Source organism: Rhipicephalus sanguineus, chromosome 7 (assembly GCF_013339695.2).
Source record: "Rhipicephalus sanguineus isolate Rsan-2018 chromosome 7, BIME_Rsan_1.4, whole genome shotgun sequence".
NCBI classification, from domain to species: domain Eukaryota; kingdom Metazoa; phylum Arthropoda; class Arachnida; order Ixodida; family Ixodidae; genus Rhipicephalus; species Rhipicephalus sanguineus.
In genome coordinates this window covers 106,411,792-106,431,286 of record NC_051182.1, presented here as the reverse complement: position 1 = coordinate 106,431,286, position 19,495 = coordinate 106,411,792, and the positions used below count along the sequence as shown (strand labels likewise).

Below are 19,495 nucleotides of genomic sequence, written 5' to 3'. Positions count from 1 at the left end.
AACAACAATAGGAAGGTTCGTTTGCAAATTATGGCTAGTGTCGGCTTGTCATAGCTAAATGGGGGGGAGGTGCTGGTTAACGTGGGATCATGTCGCCGAACATAGGTTATTCGCTTTTATAACTGCAACGTGATGTTATTGAGTCTCAATCCAACGGGTATGGAACATAAAACAACGAGAGCTGGTTCTGCCAGACTTTTTTGTGAAGTGTATAAAACTTATTTACAGATATTTACGTCCGCAGCAGCAGCTTTTGTACATTGGCAGCGTTGATAACTTGGGCAAGCTTGTCATTTATATATGAAAAGTAGGACTGACAGTTGGGCTAGTCGGTAGCGATGCATTGTTTAAAAAATTGGCGCGACGGAGATGATGATAAGACTTGCGAAATGCAGTTTCAAGATCGCGCTACGAACAGCTACAAAGGAAAAACAAGAACAATACAAAAACAAAGTATAGCAAACGGTGCTTCCGGCGGACGTTTGTTTCTTAAGAGAATATATAACGACATGAAGGGAAAACAAATGTCGCCCCGCCACAGTGGTCTAGTGGTTATGGCGCTCGACGGCTGACCCGGAGGTCGCGGGATCGAATCCCGGCCGCGGCGGCTGCAATTTCAATGGAGGCGAATATGTTTGAGGCCCGTGTACTAAGATTTAGGTGCACGCTAAAGAACCCCAGGTGGTCGAAATTTCCGGAGCCCTCCACTACGGCGTCTCGCATAATGGTATCGTGGTTTTGGGACGTTAAAGCCTAGATATTATTAAACAAAGCTAGTCGAACTGTAGCGTCAACTACCACGGAAAGCGTGCCGCGGCGGTGTCTGGCGCGGCAAGCAGCGGCACGCTGTCCCCATTTATCTTCGCCTTGCCCTCGCGAGAATCACGTGACAGATATTGAAGTCTCGAGGCTCGAGCGCCCGCCGGCTCTCGCCGGCCGACCGACGGTGGGGGGTGCGCGGGAGAGGAGAACAAACCGATACAGCGCATGTCCGTTGCTATGACGACGGATGTGAGAGGAGGAAGAGGAGGAAATTAACGTTGACTGAGCTTCAAGGTCAAATGCATGCACAAAGTGGTTTTCTGTGTTTGTACCGGGAAGAATAGAGCTGTCGCTCTAATATACTCGCGTAAACCTCAATGAGTGTCATGTATGATCTAAGCTTGAGGTGTGATAAGGGCTGAGCTTTTTGCTCCTGGTCTTAAACTCGCCGAACCGCTTCTTATGGTCCCACTAATCATTAGTTCTTTTCGCCTATACCATATGAGTGTGAAGAATGATATATTGCGTAGAGGCATGCACTACACGCACAGTTTCAATGCTCGAGTGGTTGTTGTTGCGGAGTTCTTCAAAGACACACTGTCCCTGATTACAGGTGTCCGTGATTGTTTCTGAGCTCAATTTATTTCGCAGAGTGTCTGTATAGAAACACGTAGCTTAAAGACACTACTCGGTTTCATAAAATTATTGTCGAAAGCAGCCCAAAAAGCTCACACGTGTTGACGCCGACGCTGAGGGACGCCAACGGTGAATTTTCACGCTTGATGAGGCATCTAGGGCTTTCGCCTTAAAACTGAAACATTCGGCGCAGCCGTAGACCTTGAGATCAAGGGACGCGCACTGGCTGTTGTCGGGGTTTCCATTCTCGGAAGCAATATGCCTGCGGGCACACGTGGAAACTATAGAGTCCGTCGGGGAAACTGGTAGAAACTCGGAAATATCGCTGAACAGGAGGCGCATAGTGGCCGTTGGCATGTGTTCCCTTCTCGGAGGCAATATTACCGCGTTGTAACGTGGGCTTCTTTCTTTGTGCTCGCAGTACCGAAGAAACCACTGAGGAAGCAGAGGACGCTGAGAAGACGACTGATGAATCATAGCGCGTGTGCCGTTTTCGCCTCATTCTCAACCACAATATTCGTGGACACATACACGATTCATACCGTTACAAACATTAAATGTCTTTTATTTTTTTTCCTTGTGATGACATACTCTATTCGCAATAGTACTTAATTCGCAACATCGTGTCTGTGTATGATTTCACGGACGTCTCAAGCCTGGAGGGCGAGTAAATGCCGCTTACACAACCTATTTTTGACGAACTGTAATACAAGAGAGTACCTTAACACGCGTTGAAAGCTGGGCGAGTCGGTAAGGTTTCATCTTCTAGCAAACTGCGCAGCAGACGGGACACAAAGAAGGAACGAAAGGGACAGACGAGCGCAGACTCAACTTTGCTAGAAGTAGAAGAGTACCTTCAGCTGCTTACGGATTACTTGAACCGAGGCTTCAAAGAGAAAGCAAGGGATTGTGTTTGTATGGTTGATAAGTCGTCCGCCTTGTCCCAGATGTGCTGTTATCAAACAGTCGAGCCTATTTACTGTAGCTGAAGTGGTTGCTTGGGCGTATTGGTACGACACAGTGGAAAGAAAACAACGCGAAAGACAGAGCACAAGAAAAAGGAAGACACAGACTAAAGCGCTAACTTATAACGTTTAAACGTTTATTGGTCAACACCGCGCAATAAGAAGGTATACAGCGCATGTCCGTTGCTATGGCGACGAATCTGTGAAGATTACATGTAAACAACCTATCAGTATCATCAATACAAACCATGCTCATTGCGAACACAGCCATTCGAAAGATAATAAATTTCCTTGTTTGACAAAGCAATTGACTTTTACTGTTATGGGTAACTGTTACACTTTACTGTCATCAGTCAGCAGCCGTATTATTAGTGCACTAAATCTTTGTCTGTCTGTTATGAGCCCGCTTGCGTCCTCATAACAAAGGAAGATAAATTAAGATGAAGGAAAGAAAGTAGAATGAGTATCACCTTATTTTTAGGCCTTGTGGTCCCATGCCGCCAATTTCCTACAGTTTGTGTGCCCTTCCCAAGCGCTTGTGAACTTCGTTCTGTGGACACCAGACCACAAGTGCGTTTGTACCTATTGCACCGGTAGGTACCCGACGGCAGCAATTCTCTGCCTCCCACAGCAGCGGCGGATGCACGACTATTTCACCAAGGCTGTGGTGGGTTAGGGTGCGCCCAGGGGCCTTTTACAGAACCTTATGGGGCCACCTTGCGAGATGAGTACCAAAGAACAACCGAGTGCCAGGTCTGCGTACTCCTCTACCCTTGAGAAAAGACCGGTGTGTTTCCAGTCGGCACTGGGAATCGAACCCGGTACCTCCCGCAGTGGAAGCGGACGCTGAAGCATGTAGTGAGGTTCGCCCAACTTCCGTGGCACTTCGTTTTCTGTGATGCATACCTGCGCTAGGAGCTTTCTGTTCGCACAGCTACTGTTTGCGGAGTTACGACTCGACCATTTATATACAGCTTTGGCGTAAATGTTTCTAAAGAAATGATGATATTGTAGTGGTAATTTGGTTTCACTTATGTAATACGATAACAAAAGAATTTACCTTCTTTCAGTTAATTCGTTACAAATTTTTAAGGGTTATACGAGAAATATACACTAGTGGCAGAGTATTTGAGAAGAAAAGAAGACACTGCAAACATTAGCATGGACGTCTAATTTGTTTATAAAAATGAAACATTGCATCACATAGGTCCTTCTTTCTGCGACCGAGTGACGACAACCCTCGGGAGAATAATGCGCTTAGAGTGCACTCAAGCGTAAGTCCTCGGCGAGAGCGAGACATAACTTTATTTGTGTCCTTGCTGGGGTCAAGGGAGGCGGGGGCCGGGAGACTAGCCCTACCGGAGCCCCCCTTCCTCAGGCGGCGGCCAGACCTTGGATCTTGGCGGCGTCTTCGGCCAGCCGGACTGCCTAGAGTTGGTCATCCGGGCACGCGCTGAGCAGCATAGCCTCCCACTGCTCGGGCGTGGTTATCTTAAGTTTAGGGTTCTTGCTGTGTGCCCAGCAGGCTGAGGACGAAGAAGTCAAGTCCTGGTGTGGCCACGCGAAAGAAAGAATGGTCACGTATGGTGAAATTGTCATGCATTACCGTAGGACGAGATTGAAGTACCCGCCCCCTGACAAGTCGCTAAATAAGCAACAGTCGACAACATGGCGATTATTACAGACGCGAACATTCCCTACACCCACGCTGTACAGTCGCATATAGCCGGACGTTTACACATCACAGTGCAAAGCTTGCGGGATGGCTCGCGCCAACCTCGACCACATTATCTGGGCATGTCCCGCAGCGACACACACCACCAAACACAGCAAGTCTTCGGCGAGGTGTTTACAAGAGTCTTGTGCTTTGATATACATACCTACGAAATTCTGCAAAGAAGTGTTCCGTGGCTTCTGGCTGATTACAGTAATTAAATTGAGGGAAAGGAGGGGAAGCAGACATGTGAGAATAAAGATTTAGTGGTGTTTTTGGGCCACGCAATTTAGCCGATGAAGCTTCAAGCTTGCTCTTCTGGCAGCGTGTGCTGCGTCAACAAAATCTTTGGGTCTGCTAATCTGTCTCGTTGAGGCAGAGAGGCCTACTATATTCCGGAATATATTGCGTCAGAACCTGGCCTTCCATACTAGACTAGCCTCCGCAATGTCAGCTCTGTGTCGTGCGCTAAACAGCTTCTCTGGTCGTCCACATTCACAGAGTGAAACGGCTCACGATATTTCGGCACACGGCTCACGAAGCTCCTTATAGCATCACCTGGTCGGTCGTCGCTCCATCCGGCGTTCCCCCGCCATCGCGTCTCCCGTATCATTAAATAGATGGCGCTGTCCCATAGAGATGTATGCAAATTGCAGTTGGGTGACGATATACTAGATGGCGCTGTCCCATAGAGATGTGTGCAATACGTGTGCAAAAAAAGGAAGAAAAAGAGAAAAAAAGAAGAAAGAAAAGAAAGAGAAGAAAAGCAAAAAAAAGAAAAGAAGAAGAGGAAGAAAAAGAACATAAAAAAAGAAAAAAAGAAAGAAAAAAATTACACCATCTCCCGCTAAAGGGGACCATGAGGCGATGCGAAGCCGGAGCACTTGCACGAAAACGTTCCGTTGGCGTTAGTTGGGCATGCTACCAACCTCGCGTCGTGGAACGCGAAGAGGGACGCTACGCGCGTCGTATCTTCCATCTAGCCTGGCCGTTAATTCTCACAGGGCGAGCAGGGAACGCGGTCGACAGGCGGGCGAGAGGGGTCAGCGTAGGAGAGGAGAGAGAAGGGGAGGGGACGCGCATGCGCTCGAGCTCATCGCGGCGTTGCGCAGGAGAGAATTTCGGCATGTCTAGCCCGCGTTTCAGAGGTAGAATGGAAAGGGGGAGGGGAGAGGGGCATGGGAGAGGGAAAGTGGAGAGGGGAAGGGGAGAGAGTGAGTGGAGAGGAGGTGTGTGGAGAGGGTATGCGCATGCGCAGTAAGGGCGGTCACGCCGCACACCACCACCACCACCACCGGATTGAGCTCCGCCTTAAAGGGGCCCTGCAACACTTTTTGAGCAGGGTCAAAAAGCGCTGCCAATCGGTAGTCGAGGCTCCCTAGAACACGCGAGCCAAATAATATAGCGAAGCGAGCGGCCTGGAATTTACTATAAATTCTCAAAGTCAGCTGAACATCGCTCCCTCTTCTCTCGACAAATGATGTATTAGTCCGCAATATATGACGCTATTGTCGGCAGTTCCACCATTGGCTGATGTTATAATCCCGATAACACCCTCATTATTACCTTCGTTGTTAATTTTGAATCAAATAAGAAGATAATATGTATGTTTATATTGTGTTATGCCGTTAAAACACCGAACAAACATTAATATTAGCACTTCCGGTCTCACCGACAGCTCGTCTGCTCGTAGTTGCGTGATGGCGTTTTCTTCACTATGTGCAGTGCCGAAATCATGAATATTTCTGTGCTTTTGACCATCGCCGGTTGCCGTCGAGAGTGGCAGCCGTTCGAGTGTTGCCTCATCAGCTGTAAACTGCATCGTCGCCACGTTCTCACGACCGACCGAGGCAGCGGTGCAGCATTTCTCCGATAACAATGCTGGCGCCGGCTAGCTTAGGATACCTGTGTTCGCTGTATGGCGAGAGTCCCGTTCGCTGTCTGTTCAGTATGACATCGAGCCGTACCTCGGCGTATCCTCTCCGTAGTCTCAGGTTCCCGAGAAACCGCGACACAGCAACCAAGCAGACTCGCATTTTCACGGCAGCTGCAGACAGCCGGGGGATGGGTCCGCGCCGGCCCGATGCCCCACGATCCTTTCTTGTAGTCTTTAGTCCTTTGTTGTCAGCCCGCACTCGCTGTGCGCCCGCATTCGATGAGCAAACAGCATCGAAGTACCGCCACTGGGAGAAGGGTGCACGCAGCTTTGCCGTGTTGAATACGATTCAAGCGCGCGAGCAGTGCGACGAGGCGGTGTATCGGAGTGTGGGTCGAAACCCATCTCAGCTGTCATTCGTTCCAAACGCGCACGCAAGTTTGCGTCCATGGTTGGCAGAGCGATGAAAACACTACGGCAGTTCAAGGTGCACATCCAACGTTACCAAACCGACTCGCAGTTTTCAAGCATGCGCGATACACGGTGCGATAAGCTCCGCCGCTCGACGACGACCGCGCGAGCCGACCGGAAGCGGCGCCACAGACCACGTGGCTACGCCGAGACGCCAGAGAGAAAAAAATGAAGAAAAAACTCTTCGGCGTCTCCTCCCACCTCCGCCCTCCCTCCCTTCATGCCCCGCGCAGCTTTTCGCGCGCTCGCGGCGTTGAGTTGAGGGAGAAAGCTGCGGAACGTGATCTCTATAATTTGGTAACACCACTTATACTTGACGGATTAGAAAAAATTTTGCGGCATATGACTCATGAAGAGTCATACGTCAATAATGAGAATATTCCAATATAACTAAGAAAGGTGTTGCAGGGCCCCTTTAACGCCTTAAGATACTTCGCATCTAAAAGAAAAGAAAAGCGGTGGCACCCTGCACGCTAGATGGCGTGCAGTAATCAAAGCGGCGTATCGCTTTGATTACTGCTGGGCGAAACCACTGAACATTTCACGGTGTAACCATGATTGCTTCAGCAGCTTCGCCCAAGCTCTTCATCATTCACCCGTGGATATGCTGTAACTTTTTTACGTCCCGTGCGACACCGAGATTTTTGGCCAGTTTGCATTGCGCCATGTTCATGAAAACGTCTTGCCGATTACCAGAAAAAACATGGCTGATCTCTCTGTCATAGGAATCGGTATAACACGAAAGTGAAAGATGTCTTCACAGACGTAGTTGAGCGTTTGTTGGACATTCTTTCGCCCCAAGGGCGAAGGAATGAATGCTTTAGCAAAAAATTGTAATGTCACGCGAAGAACGGCAAGCGGCTTGAAACTTGCAACACGCTGCTCAAGCAGAAAGGACGCACGGAACGAACATGCACAGGATGAGTGCGAACTAACTGTCACATTTGTAACTTATTTCTGTGTGAGCAGCGCGCTACTTTCGCAAAAGCGGCCGCTGCAGTGAGCGAAGTGACCTTCGTGCTGTCAACGCAAACTTGCGGGGAGAGCACGAGACGTACAAACCACCGCCATCACGAGATAAGCGCACGAGCGACCATGCTCTGTAGAGGCACGCGCTCAACGCGACGCGTGGGGCGACGACCTTTAAAGCGCGCTATTCGAGCCCTTCGCGTCGTCTCGCTACTGATAACGAAAACACGCTGATGTACCAACGGCAAATGGTGTATATAAATAGCTCGCCGTTAGCACGGCGAAGAACGTGCCGTCTGTGGCCGAATTGTTTCCCGGTGACGGAACCTTTTCTTGTAGTTTTTTCTTTGCCATCTGTAAGTCTTTATATTTTACAACGTTATATCCGTGACGGAAATACGTCAGTGGAGCCGTGGTGGACCCCGGCATAAAACACTTTTGTGTTAAAAGAAACTAAAAGCACACTCAAGGCACATAAACCATTGGTACACACTTTATTGGCCTTACTGATTTTTTTATAATGCGGAATTGAGGGCACATACCATACACCGAAATCGAGGACTTGCATTATAAGTTTATGGTAATCAAATCTCCACCACAAAGCGATGAAAGTACTTCAACGCAGTTAATCATACCATTCTTCGAAGGTACTGCTATTTGTGATGAGTATCAACTTAGCTACATCATAATTATCTGTGCACTGTCCTTGTGTGTGGTAAACGTTAGCCGGCTAAGCGTTGAACTCACGATAGGCGTTGAACTCACAGAAAGCAAGAATATATTAAAGACTATAGTCTTTCTTGGGATACTCCAAAGCAGAAATTATGGTCTGTCACACGATTCAGCCACCCGGCCAAAGTTTAAGCACTTGCTGAACGCCCAGCCATCTTGAACTGGTAGCTGCGCTCATACTTGTGAACATTGTCGATCAAAAAGCAAATATTACGCATATCTGAGGCGCAACATCAATACGTAAGCATTAGGAGGTGTGCTCCTTTACCTAATACATAGATAAATAATTCTAAAAACCCTAGTGTTTCTTAGGCTGCGCAGAAATTGCGACCCTATGCACTAAAAAAGCCCTTTGCCGACGATATGGTGCTGCCACCTGGCAGTTGCCCTGGGTTCTGCACAAGCTCATGTTTCCCGACACCACTCCCAGATAGTGTCCATATCTCACGCAGCGCCTGCTCTATTTTATCAATGCCAGCCAGATTCGGCGATTCAACACGGAGGAGGATGACTCATGTAGTACGGCCGGCAGAAGACTATCGTCTTTCTACGACATTTGCAGCTAGCACGCTGATACGCCGCCAACTTTTTTCTTAAATTTTATTCTATTCCTAATAACCAAGTGAAAAGAGGTAGTCGTCCCAAACAAATGGCGATAACGCTTTGATTTATTTTTATTTGAGTTAAAAGAAGATATATTTATTATGGCTAGGAAACATATGCTTCCGAGTATACACGGGAGACAAGAGCGGAATGGCTAAATGAACATGTAACAGACCATTAGCATGTAACAGCCTAAAGGACATGATGAACATCTTGAGGATTTTATGGGTAACAATTCATGCTGCGGCGGGTATCATCCGTAGCTTTATACCCTGAAAAACCCGAAGAGGAACCCGGAGAACCTTCGGGTTTGTAGAACCTTCGAGGTAGCGTATGCTAGCACTGATTCTTCCTCATAGTTTCTGCGCACTCACAGACGGCCACATTTCCCACCTCCTAGCCATATACAATGTCGCTGTCAAATAATGGCATACGGATGACCGGACAGCAGAAGTATTTCCATAAACCATTAATTCGACGGCAGAGCTTTCCCGAAGAATGACGACCAGTCTTCTTCAGATGAATGCGACCGATAGGCTGATTTTTCTCATGAGTCTGCATGATGACTACCATTAAGATAGCAGGTTGAACAGACTAGATGAAAAATGCCATGGACTGAGTTGCAAACATCGGCTTGTCCGCAACGTCAGCCAGCATTGGGAGGTAGGATGAGGTAAGGCGGCCGGGATAAGCCAGAATGGCGCTGGACCGGAATAGACGATGCTAGCCTCTACACTGATTAGCAGAAGGCACGCCCTGCGTGTGAACAGCTTCTCCTTTTACCAGTTCCCTGGAGAGAAGAACGACAGGTCTTAGTGACGATCCAGTCATAGTTCACCTATGTCAAGACATCCCTGAAAATCGTGGCCACGTCCATTTTTAATCAGAGGGCTCCCATTGAAATGTCAAATGCGGTCGCGTACTTTTACTGCACCGAACGCACACACACACACACACCCATATTCACCGTCGTATTGACCTCTGTTGTCCATTGACAAGCACGTAAGCAACGCCTGCAGCCATCCACATGGCGTCAGGTCTTCTGGTATTTATACAATGCTAGTGCTCCGTAGACCTAGGCACCCACTAAGGCAGCACGAACTCGTGTGTTCTCTAAAAGCCTAATGACACATATTTTAGCTACCTTTAAATGCATGCCCTTTCGCGGAAAATCTCGTGCGGCCTTCCCTACAAAGGGCCCCGGGCATATGCATCGAGCCGGCGCCGACCATGAGTTCTATATAACACACTCTTAACGCCCTACCTAGTCCGGTGGAGTGACACACCAGTTATCTGCCTCAGCCGCTCTGCTTCAAGAGCTTTGTAGCTATAATATTAATATGGTAATTGTCTGAGTTTACGTCCGGAAGCCGACGATACGATTAAGAGAGACGCCGTAGTGGAGGGCTCCAGAAATATCGACAACCTGGGGTTTTTATCGTGCACCTAAATCTAAGCGCATGGGCCGCTACCATTTTGCCTCCATCAAAATGCACCCGCCGCGGCCCATATTCGATCCCGCCACCTTCGTGTCTGCAGTCAAGCCCCATAACCGCCAAAACTTCGCGGCGTGTGGCACCCGTTAATCGGCGCGTCGTCCTCTCGAACAATGTCCGACCGGGACACATGCGCGAGGAATAAGAAATTGGAAAAATAAGACTAACCTACTTCAGATAAGAAACGTGGGCACTTTACAACACAAGCTCCGCGCAGACAGCGCGCGTTGTCAAAAACATCGTGTTTGGAACCTAAGAGGAAAAGCATAATTTGTGGTATCGCCTGGCCTATTATACATGCACTGGTCGGACGTAGTCCTCCCTAAATAGCATGGCCGCCTTGATCACAGCCTCGGAGCAGACTCCGCCCACTAGGATTCCCCACTCTTCCATGAGAGCCACACGTTGCGTCTGATCCAATGGGTAGCTCTCTTGTAGAGCCGAGGCGTGTGCCGCGAAGCTCTCGAAGACATACCAGTTTGGGGCGAGCCGCAACCGGGCATCGATACGGTTAAACAACTCGCCAAGGTAAAGATAGTGAGCGTCCCTAATGATCTCTGTGTAGGCCATACCTTGAGGAATGAGCCCAGCGAAGGCTGTCGTCATCATGGCGGCTGGGTAATCGCGTACCACTCTACTCATTTCAGAATTCGGCACAGGTAGATGGTCCTTAAAGTACATGGCAACCGTGACAGTTACGGTGGCGAATGTAAGACTGACCCTCGCCAGCGAAAGAACATCTACGGGCTGCTTGCCAGAGCGCAGCCCGTATGTGGTGATCAGCTTGAAGAGCATGAACCTGTCAGCACGCGAAACAGTTCCCCGCATCGAGCGAAGGTTAGTGCCACGGGTGAGGTAGACGACGGCTATCACCGCTACGTCGTACATACACAACGTCGCTCGCTCGCCCTTGTTCACCATGGTGTTGAAGGTCTTGACACACTCGCGAGCGTCAAAGCCTTCGTATCCGTAGAGGCTCTCTGCCGCGGTAGTCTCCTCTGTCTCTCCATCGTAATCGAACTTGCCCCTGGAAACCAGGTCATGAAAATCATCCATGATTTGGTACAATTGTTTCCTTGCCGTACGAGCAGGAGTAGTGTTCGATGGCTTGCGACCAGGTCCTGCAGAGGAAGAACGTTTTTTCGTTACGTGAAAGTGCACCGTTCTCCAATCGGATACAACTTTAGAAAACAGCGACGATTGCTCCTCAAGGGCGGACAAATATGAGCCAGCACAAGTGGGCGTGTACTCTAGAATGACGTCATGAAGCGGAGGATAGTGACTCCACCGTCCGGTACTATTTCTTTAGTTGCGGCGGCAACAGATGCTTTTAGGCTGAGTGTCGCTAACGCTCAGCCCCGCGCATATGTAGCTTCTAGAGAGAGTGCAGAGAACTGCATATATTTCGCGTTTTGGACGAGCGCGTCCTTCGGAGACGCCGCCAGCTTGGCTGCAAAATGACGTCTAAAGAAATCCGCTCAATCAGCTTCGCCAGCACAGCGAGAGATGCTTTCTGCATTCCGCCGTTCGCCCGATCGCTCTGCGCACGTGCACTACGGTACCTTCTACGCGTTTGTGTGTAAATCGCTAGCAAACGCAGCTCCGAACAAAGCGAATCGCAAATGCTCAGGTAAAAGTAAATAAGTCAATATTAGCTGAGTTTTTACGATGCGCTCCGGTCAGACCTGTCTACGCTAGCTATGCACACACAATTGCGTAGAAGGAACTGCATTAGACGTTATTAAACTGCGCGAAAAAATGAAGACACGAGTAAGGAACGTACAGTACACCACGAGTGCAGCTGCATGTTCCTTACTCGTGTCCTCGTCTTTTCGCGCAGTTTAATGACGTCTAAGCTATGAACCAAGTATCCCTTCAGTACGTCTTATTCAAGGAACTTTAGTGCACATGGGCAGAACGGTCGTGCAAGTAGCAAAATGTAGAACCCACGTCTCGCCCCACTTGACAAGTCAACTCAACGTAGCGTGGAGATGCGCCCACTTCGTTTCGCCGTCGTTTTGCAGCCAAGCTGACCGTGTCTCAGCTAGGCGAGCTCGTCAAAAAAAAAAAAAAAAAACATGGGTGATCCCTGTATCATAAGAAGCGGTATAAAACGAAAATAAAACGTGTCTTCATGTACGTAGTTGAGCGTTTCTTGTCCATTCTTTCGCCCCAAGGGCGAAGCAATGAATGCTATAGCAACAAACTAATGTCACGCGAAGAACGGCAAGCAGCTCGAAACTTGCAACGCGCTGCTTAAGCAGAAAGGACGCACGGCACGACGAACACAGGATGAGCGCGAATCGTCACAGTTGTAACTTAGTTTTGTGTGACCAGCGCCCTCCTTCAGCAAAAGCGGCCGCTACAGTGAGCGAAGTAACCTTCGAGCTCTCAATGCAAACTTGCGGTGAGAACACAATACGTACAAACATGGATGAATAAAAAAATGCGTACAAACCACCGCTATCAAGAGAAAAGCGCGCGAACGAGCGACCACGCCCTGTAGAGGCGCACACTCATCGCGACGCGCGGGGCGTCGATCTTTAAAGCGCGCTCTTCGAGCCCTTCGCGCCACCTTGCTAGTGATAACGGAAACACCCTGATGTAGCATCCATCTCTGAGTACTGCCACCGGCAAATGGTGTATCTAAATAGCTCGCCGTTAGCATGGCGAATAACGTGCCGTCTGTGGCCTAATCGATTCGTGCCGCGCGTTGCGGAGCGAAGGGTCGTAAGTTCGACTCCCGGTGACGGAAGTTTTTCTTCTAGTTCTTTTCTTTGCCATCTGTTAGTCGTTATATTTTACAACGTCATATCCGTGACGGAAATACGTCAGTGGAGCCGTGGTGGACTCCGGCATAAAACACTTTCGTGTTAAAACGCGAATATATGCAGTTCTCCGCATCGTCTCCGGACGCTACATCTGCGCGGGGCTAAGCTTTTGCGACACTCATCTAAGATAGCCTATTAAGGCGAAAGCCCTTATTGTCTCATACTCGCGCTCCTCTGTCCGTCCGCTGGCACGGTGCCAGCTGTGGCCTCTCCCCCTCACTCTCTCTAAGCAATCACTCGATGGCACAGCGGCGTATAGTAACAGTTGCTCGGCGCTCGTTCCAGCGCACGTGGTGCAACGCGGTGGCGCCGGCGTCCGTCGGCGGAGTCGAAAACCACAGGCTTTCACCGAACGCACTTTGGAACTTAGAATAACAGAGAGCTGAGCTAGTTGGTAAGTATTCATTCTAAAAAGACAGGGGGTGCAAACAAGGACACAAGAAAGAAGTCAGGACACCACAAACGCTAAAGCTAAAGAGGTGCCTCAGAATAATGGAATACAATTTCTAGACATTTCCTTAAACTTCCAGAAGAACCACGTGTGCTGGCAGTATTCTCCTAGATCTTCGAAACCGCTGTTAAATTTTTCGTCGAAGCACTCGAAGGTAGTAAAAAACGGTATCGCCATGTCTTGCCTTAAATCAGCCCTCACCAAGTCGTGTGAGCACAAAATGAGTGATAGCTTTAACGCACAGGTTACGCGTCTTTTAGATGTAGGGTATCCTCGTGATGCAGTGGCCACGGTCGCTGAACGTTTAAAGAAGTCTATTGTGTTAAGTCCGAGCATGGTTGCAGAAAGCGATAGGAAGAAACGCGTCGTAGGTATACCGTACATTCATTGCGTGTCTCACAGGCTAAAGAAAGTAGGAAGTAGATACGGCGTTAATGTTGTTTTCACGGCTGCCAATAGGCTAGGTAAGATTTGTGCCGGCGTGCAGAGGAAGAATAAGGGAGTAAAAGACAAGAAGCGGACCGATATTTGTTTCGTAAAACACACCAACAAATTCACTGATTGCCGTACGAGTGTGGTGTATAAGGTCCCTTTCAGCTGCGGCCGCTTCTACGTAGGACAGACGGGCCGATGCATTAACCAGAGATTGTTGGAACATACGAGATCGCTAACAGAAGGCTCACCTTCTAATCTATCTTTACATTGTCGAGATTGTAAGTGCACGCCAAAATTCGATGAATGCGCAGTGTTGTACCGTCATAGAAATGAAGAAACGCGCCTGATGATTGAAGCATGGCATATCGAGAATAGTGGTAGCGCATGCGTGAGCCGACCGTCGATTAACTTGCATAAAGAGGAAATGAAATGCCTTAACAGTTATCTTCCACGTAGACCGCCACGCGTGCCGGATTGATAGGTTCGCCTGTTGCATGGGCATGCGCAGATAAGTTTTCGTGCCTTCTTTCTTTTCAGCCGTTGTGCGTCTCTTCAGTTGTTAGTCGGCGTTTGTGGTGTCCTGACTTCTTTCTTGTGTCCTTGTTTGCACGCCCTGTCTTTTTAGAATGAACACTTTGGAATTTATAGGCGCCTTCAATTTTGTCTCTCGCGCTTCGGTCTTATGATGGCGAGGACACTCCTGCCTGCTTAAAGGGCCCCTGAACCACCAGCAGACGCTCGCGCGCTCCTCTGCTTGCGTTTCCGTTACCCCTGCCCATATATCTTACACCGTGCCCCTGCCCCATTAGGTGATGTCGCGCCATTAGGTGATGTCGCGATAAAGAGACGCTACCGAGAGGCTGAAGAAGAACCTGTGTCTGCAAGCGGGTGCGCGCGCTCCCTGCTACTTTATTCTCGCACGGTGAGGAGGAGAACTTGACAGGTGGACGAACGCAGCGCAGCGAAGGAAAGAGTGAAACGAGCAAGGGCCAACTTTCGATTATCAAAGGCGTGTGACCATCCTAGCGTTCGCTATGGACTAGTACACAACTAAACTTCGACCCCCGATTTGTTAAGGGGCCCACTATAGATACAGAGGTAGGGCTGTTGAAGACTGCGTTTAATTGTGCAGCCCCTCGAATACGACAACGTCTTCTAAATCGCAGGGTGGTACATTTAACGTGCAATCTTTTCTGTGGGCCATGTAGCTTGCCGACAAAGACGGTTACTAAGACATATGTTCGACGTTGCAAGATATCGGCTATGCCCGTTATTATTCGGTCTTTGCGTATTTTCGGTGTGTTAATGCATACACCAGAGCTCATGCTCTTCAAGTAGGAAGCAAAAATTACATTGCAGGAATCTATGTGGCGCATAGCCACATTCGTGGAGCATCTCTGATGCAAAGAAGCAAGAGTTGCCCAGATCCCGCGTGCTTTATTTTTTCAGTTTATTTTAATATTCAGCATCAGGAGACACTGATGTGTGTAGAGGATATTAAGCCGCTAGCTGCGCGCACCCGTGAGTCGCGATCATTTTGCGAGAACACCATGTGTGCAGCCGTCAGCACGCTTAACTCGAACGCTCCGCCGCGTGGCCTCGAGCCGCTTCGACTGACGCCAGCGCCAGCAAGCGTTGGACATAGTATGTTTGCTGTAGCTAACGATAGATGGAGCAGGTGTCGATTTCACTAGTAAAGTACTGTTTCACTTGTGGCTGACCGGTTAGTCGAATGCGCTCATTTGCATAGGCGTGCGCACTGGGGGGGGGCAGGGGGTGCGGCCGCCCACCCTAATCACCTAAGAGAGGAGGCGCAGACATTAACCCTTCTAGTCATCTAAGAGGGGAGGGGGGCGCAAAATCTGCCCCATACATTGACATAGTAGGGTGGGAGGGGGGCGCTGCGATGAGCCTTTGCCCCCCCCCCCCCTGATGGGGAACCCTGCGCGTGCCTATGCTCATTTGGCAGGTCCGTTTTTATCACGTTTCGCTCGTGGCTGCGTTCTCAGGCGCGCCCATGAAACTCGTCGCCGTATTGCTTATTCCGGCGCATGAGCTGTCACACGCAATGGTTCATTGTCGAGATAAGCATACGGAAACAAATTTCGTGGTTGCGCGTGAGAACGCAGCCACGAGCGAAAAGTGGTAAAAACGGACCTGCCAAGTGAGCGTATTCGACCAACTGGTCAGGCAGAAGTGGAACAGAAATTTACTAGTGAAATTTACTACAGCAATCATACCGTGTCCAATGCTTGGCGACGCTAGCATCAGTCATAGCGGCTCGAGGCCACGCGGCGGCGAGTTCGAGCTAAGCGTGCTGACGGCTGTACAATTCTTATGCGGCTCGGTTAAATATATAAAATATAAAAGTACATCTTGCAGGGCTGTATGACAAAACGCTGCTCTGAAATCAAGGGCACGAATTAAGACAGCTACAACATGCTCGTCCTGTCTCCATAAATTTTGAGTGTCGTAATGTGCGCCCCTCAGGCAAAGGTTCGGTAATGGTACTGGTGTTTCCGTACTGATATAGCGAAGATTCGAAGCATGGGGAAGAATTAGGCATGTTATTCCCGCGTCTAAAATAAAGGCAACCAAAACACACCCATGTGTTCTTCAGCTCCCGTGCTGCGCCCGATTTAACGCAGGCGGCGATTATCTTTCGTACTAATTACCTTGCATATGATGCCATGCATGCAGCTTCCTGACGCACTGGTACAGCAAGACAGCTGCTACATCAATATCATATCCACAGCTACGGTTAATTACTCGCGTTTTACTTGCCAAACCTAAGATATGATAATGAGGTACGTCGTAGTGTTTTTTTTACGGAAATTTAGACCAACTGCAGCTTAATAAGCGGTGACATCGCACAGAACACGAGTTTCTACTATATTGCCTTCCGAGATGTTGCCGCCGCGGCCTGAATTGAACACGCGTCATTCGGTTCAGCCGCAGAGCACCCGCTACAAGAAGTTTCGCTAGCCTCCACAGCTAATCCATGCAAACAGAATTTGCACGGTAAAGGCACCTATGTGTGTGAATATGCTTCGCACTGCTGTGCAAAGAATCGAGGGCTGGTCGCTTCCTCAAGCACACAATTACATTTTTTCAGTTGCGAGTAATTGAGCGAATTCGTAGCGCAATGCCCCATGGTCAATGAAGTCGCGAACAACAAAAGTTAAAAGCGGTCTGCCAACCACTGAACAACAAACATCAAGCTACGCGCAAAACTTCAGCGGAACGGATAAAAACCTCACTTTTAGTACCAAGTACAAAAGCTGCAAAATCATTTACCTGTGCAGACGTCAGAAAAGTCTAACGTAGAAGCTGCAGCGATCTGTGAGCGCGGATTGCTTCCAAGCTATTGTCGCTCTGGAGTAAGCGGCAATCTTCTCGGGAACAGTACAGAACCCAGATCTTCGAAAAGCAGCCAATCGGTTTGATTTCGCTACCGAGTAACGTTCTTGGAATATAAGTTCAGCGCGCCCCCTGGATTGCACTAGGAGGCAGCCCGTAGATGACGCGTGGTTCAGGCATGGTTCACAACTGGCATGTGGGCCCAAACTTGTGCACCCAAAGCTGCCCTTCGATATAATATATTGCATTGATACGATAACGGCTATCACAGCTGCCCAATCACTTTGTGTCTCTACGGGTAGATGGCAGCGAAGCGGAGCAAACGGAAACAAAGAGATCAGATGCTGAGTTGGCGTAACACACACACACACACACACACACACACATGACCGTGCAACATTACGTGAACGCTTTATGGAGACTCGGCGTTTGTTTCTTACTTTTCCTTCACTTCCTTTTGCACGAACAAGCACAGAAGAACCCGCCCGCTTCATAGCAGTTATCACATTAAATTTATGTAATAGTAAACGGCATGCCAGGGTTCAGGCAGGCGCACCAGGTGAAGACGGCACGCCAGCCACGTGTCTTCTACCGGCCATTCTTGGGCCTGCTCCAGAGGGTGCGCGGAAGTTATAATCCAATCACGTAGTTCACCGCTATTTCAAGCCTCAGCGAATCCAGGCACACCGCAGTTCACGAGAAGATTGCAGCTTACTCCGGAGCGCTATTCCTTGGCGAGTAAACCGTGCCCACATTTCGTTGCTGCTTCTTCATCCGGCTTCGCTGATTACTGCAAAGGTAAACGCTCTCTTTCGAAATGTGCATCGTGTTATAGGAAGAGTGAAGGCTGCGCAAGTGACGCGGAAGATGTGCGGGTGCGCGTTCGTCGCTGAACTTCGGTGCCGGTCTCTGTTCGTAGTACACTGACGCCGATGTGTTCTTCTACGACGTCGACCACGTCGCACCTGTCCATCGAGCAAATCTTATTCGCGAGTAAAGCTTGCGCTTCTTTGACAAAATTTGCCGTATACTAAAAGAAAGGCGGTTTCCTCACTGAATGTGTCTATTACTTCGCCATTCCGCCCTGCAGGTTCCGGACAGCTCAACGTCCGATCCAACGTACTCGTTTCGGACCGATCGAATATAGTAAAACACAGACGAATACAACAAAATTGATGGGATACAATGACGCGCAAACCGAACAATTGCATATATTCGTGCACGAAGGCAGTTACAATAGAATTTTAAAAGTCCCGTACTAACGTTCAAAAACGCACTGATGTTAACCTTTGAGGCCCTCACTGAAAAAAGGAAGTCTTGAGTACAACTACAGGTGCGTTTGCGAAGCTTCTGCACACCCCCCCCCCCCCTTTTTTAACTTTCCTGCACGGTATGTAGGTTCAACTTCATGACATGGTATACACGTGATATCTTATCACATGGTATCATGTGACAGGATATCAGATGTATATCAGGCCTAATAGAAGAAGAATGTGAAGAATGAGGAGAATGCTCAAGCGACAGTGTGAATTCTGTGTTTCCTTTGCGCAGGTCCCGAGTGTCACGCACCAAACCCGCCGCACGTTCCCGACACGGAAATATTTCGCCGAAGCATGGGAGAGCTGTATGATCGAAATGCGACGGGAGCCTTTGATTTTGATCGAGAGACAGATAACAGTTTCGCTGCTGAAAGTCTCTACGGTTACGGCTTTGACGCTTGTGAAAGCATCAAGACCTTCATGATTCTGACGAGCAAGAAAGGACGATCACTTCTAGATCAAGCCGATGACTTAGTGGGAATGGCGGCCTTCTACCTCATCCGCGGTACCAACATTCTTGTGTCACGTGTAGCAATGCGAGATCATGGCCGCATGATCAATGATCTAATAGACACTTATGAGCTGGCCACCTGCAGACAGCCCAAGGATGTACTGACTCTAGCGAGAGTGTGTATGGCGTTCCCCACCTCAACTGTAAGTGTAGCCATAGAAATGAAGGAGCACTTGCCGGTGCCGCACCCCAGGATGCAAGAGATGGTGCCCGGCTATCCAGCGGCCATGATGACGACAGCCTTCGCTGCCCTCATCCCGCAGGGAGAGCCCTACACGGCCACAATTAGAGACGCCCACTATCTCTACGTTGCCGAACTCATAAAGTCTGTTGATCTTCAGATGCGACCCAAACCGAACTGGGA

The 19,495-nt window shown here is 49.1% G+C and overlaps 1 protein-coding gene across 1 annotated transcript; it reads right to left on the bottom strand.

The window, feature by feature from the left end:
* Nucleotides 1-10,515: 10,515 nt before the first annotated feature.
* LOC125759210 (uncharacterized) lies at nt 10,516-17,366 on the bottom strand. The gene is made up of 2 exons (XM_049417614.1): nt 17,239-17,366; nt 10,516-11,345 (listed from the first exon to the last, which is right to left on the bottom strand). The coding sequence occupies exon 2, from the start codon at nt 11,278-11,280 to the stop codon at nt 10,516-10,518; it is 765 nt and encodes a 254-aa protein (XP_049273571.1). The 5' UTR covers nt 11,281-11,345; nt 17,239-17,366.
* Nucleotides 17,367-19,495: the final 2,129 nt, after the last annotated feature.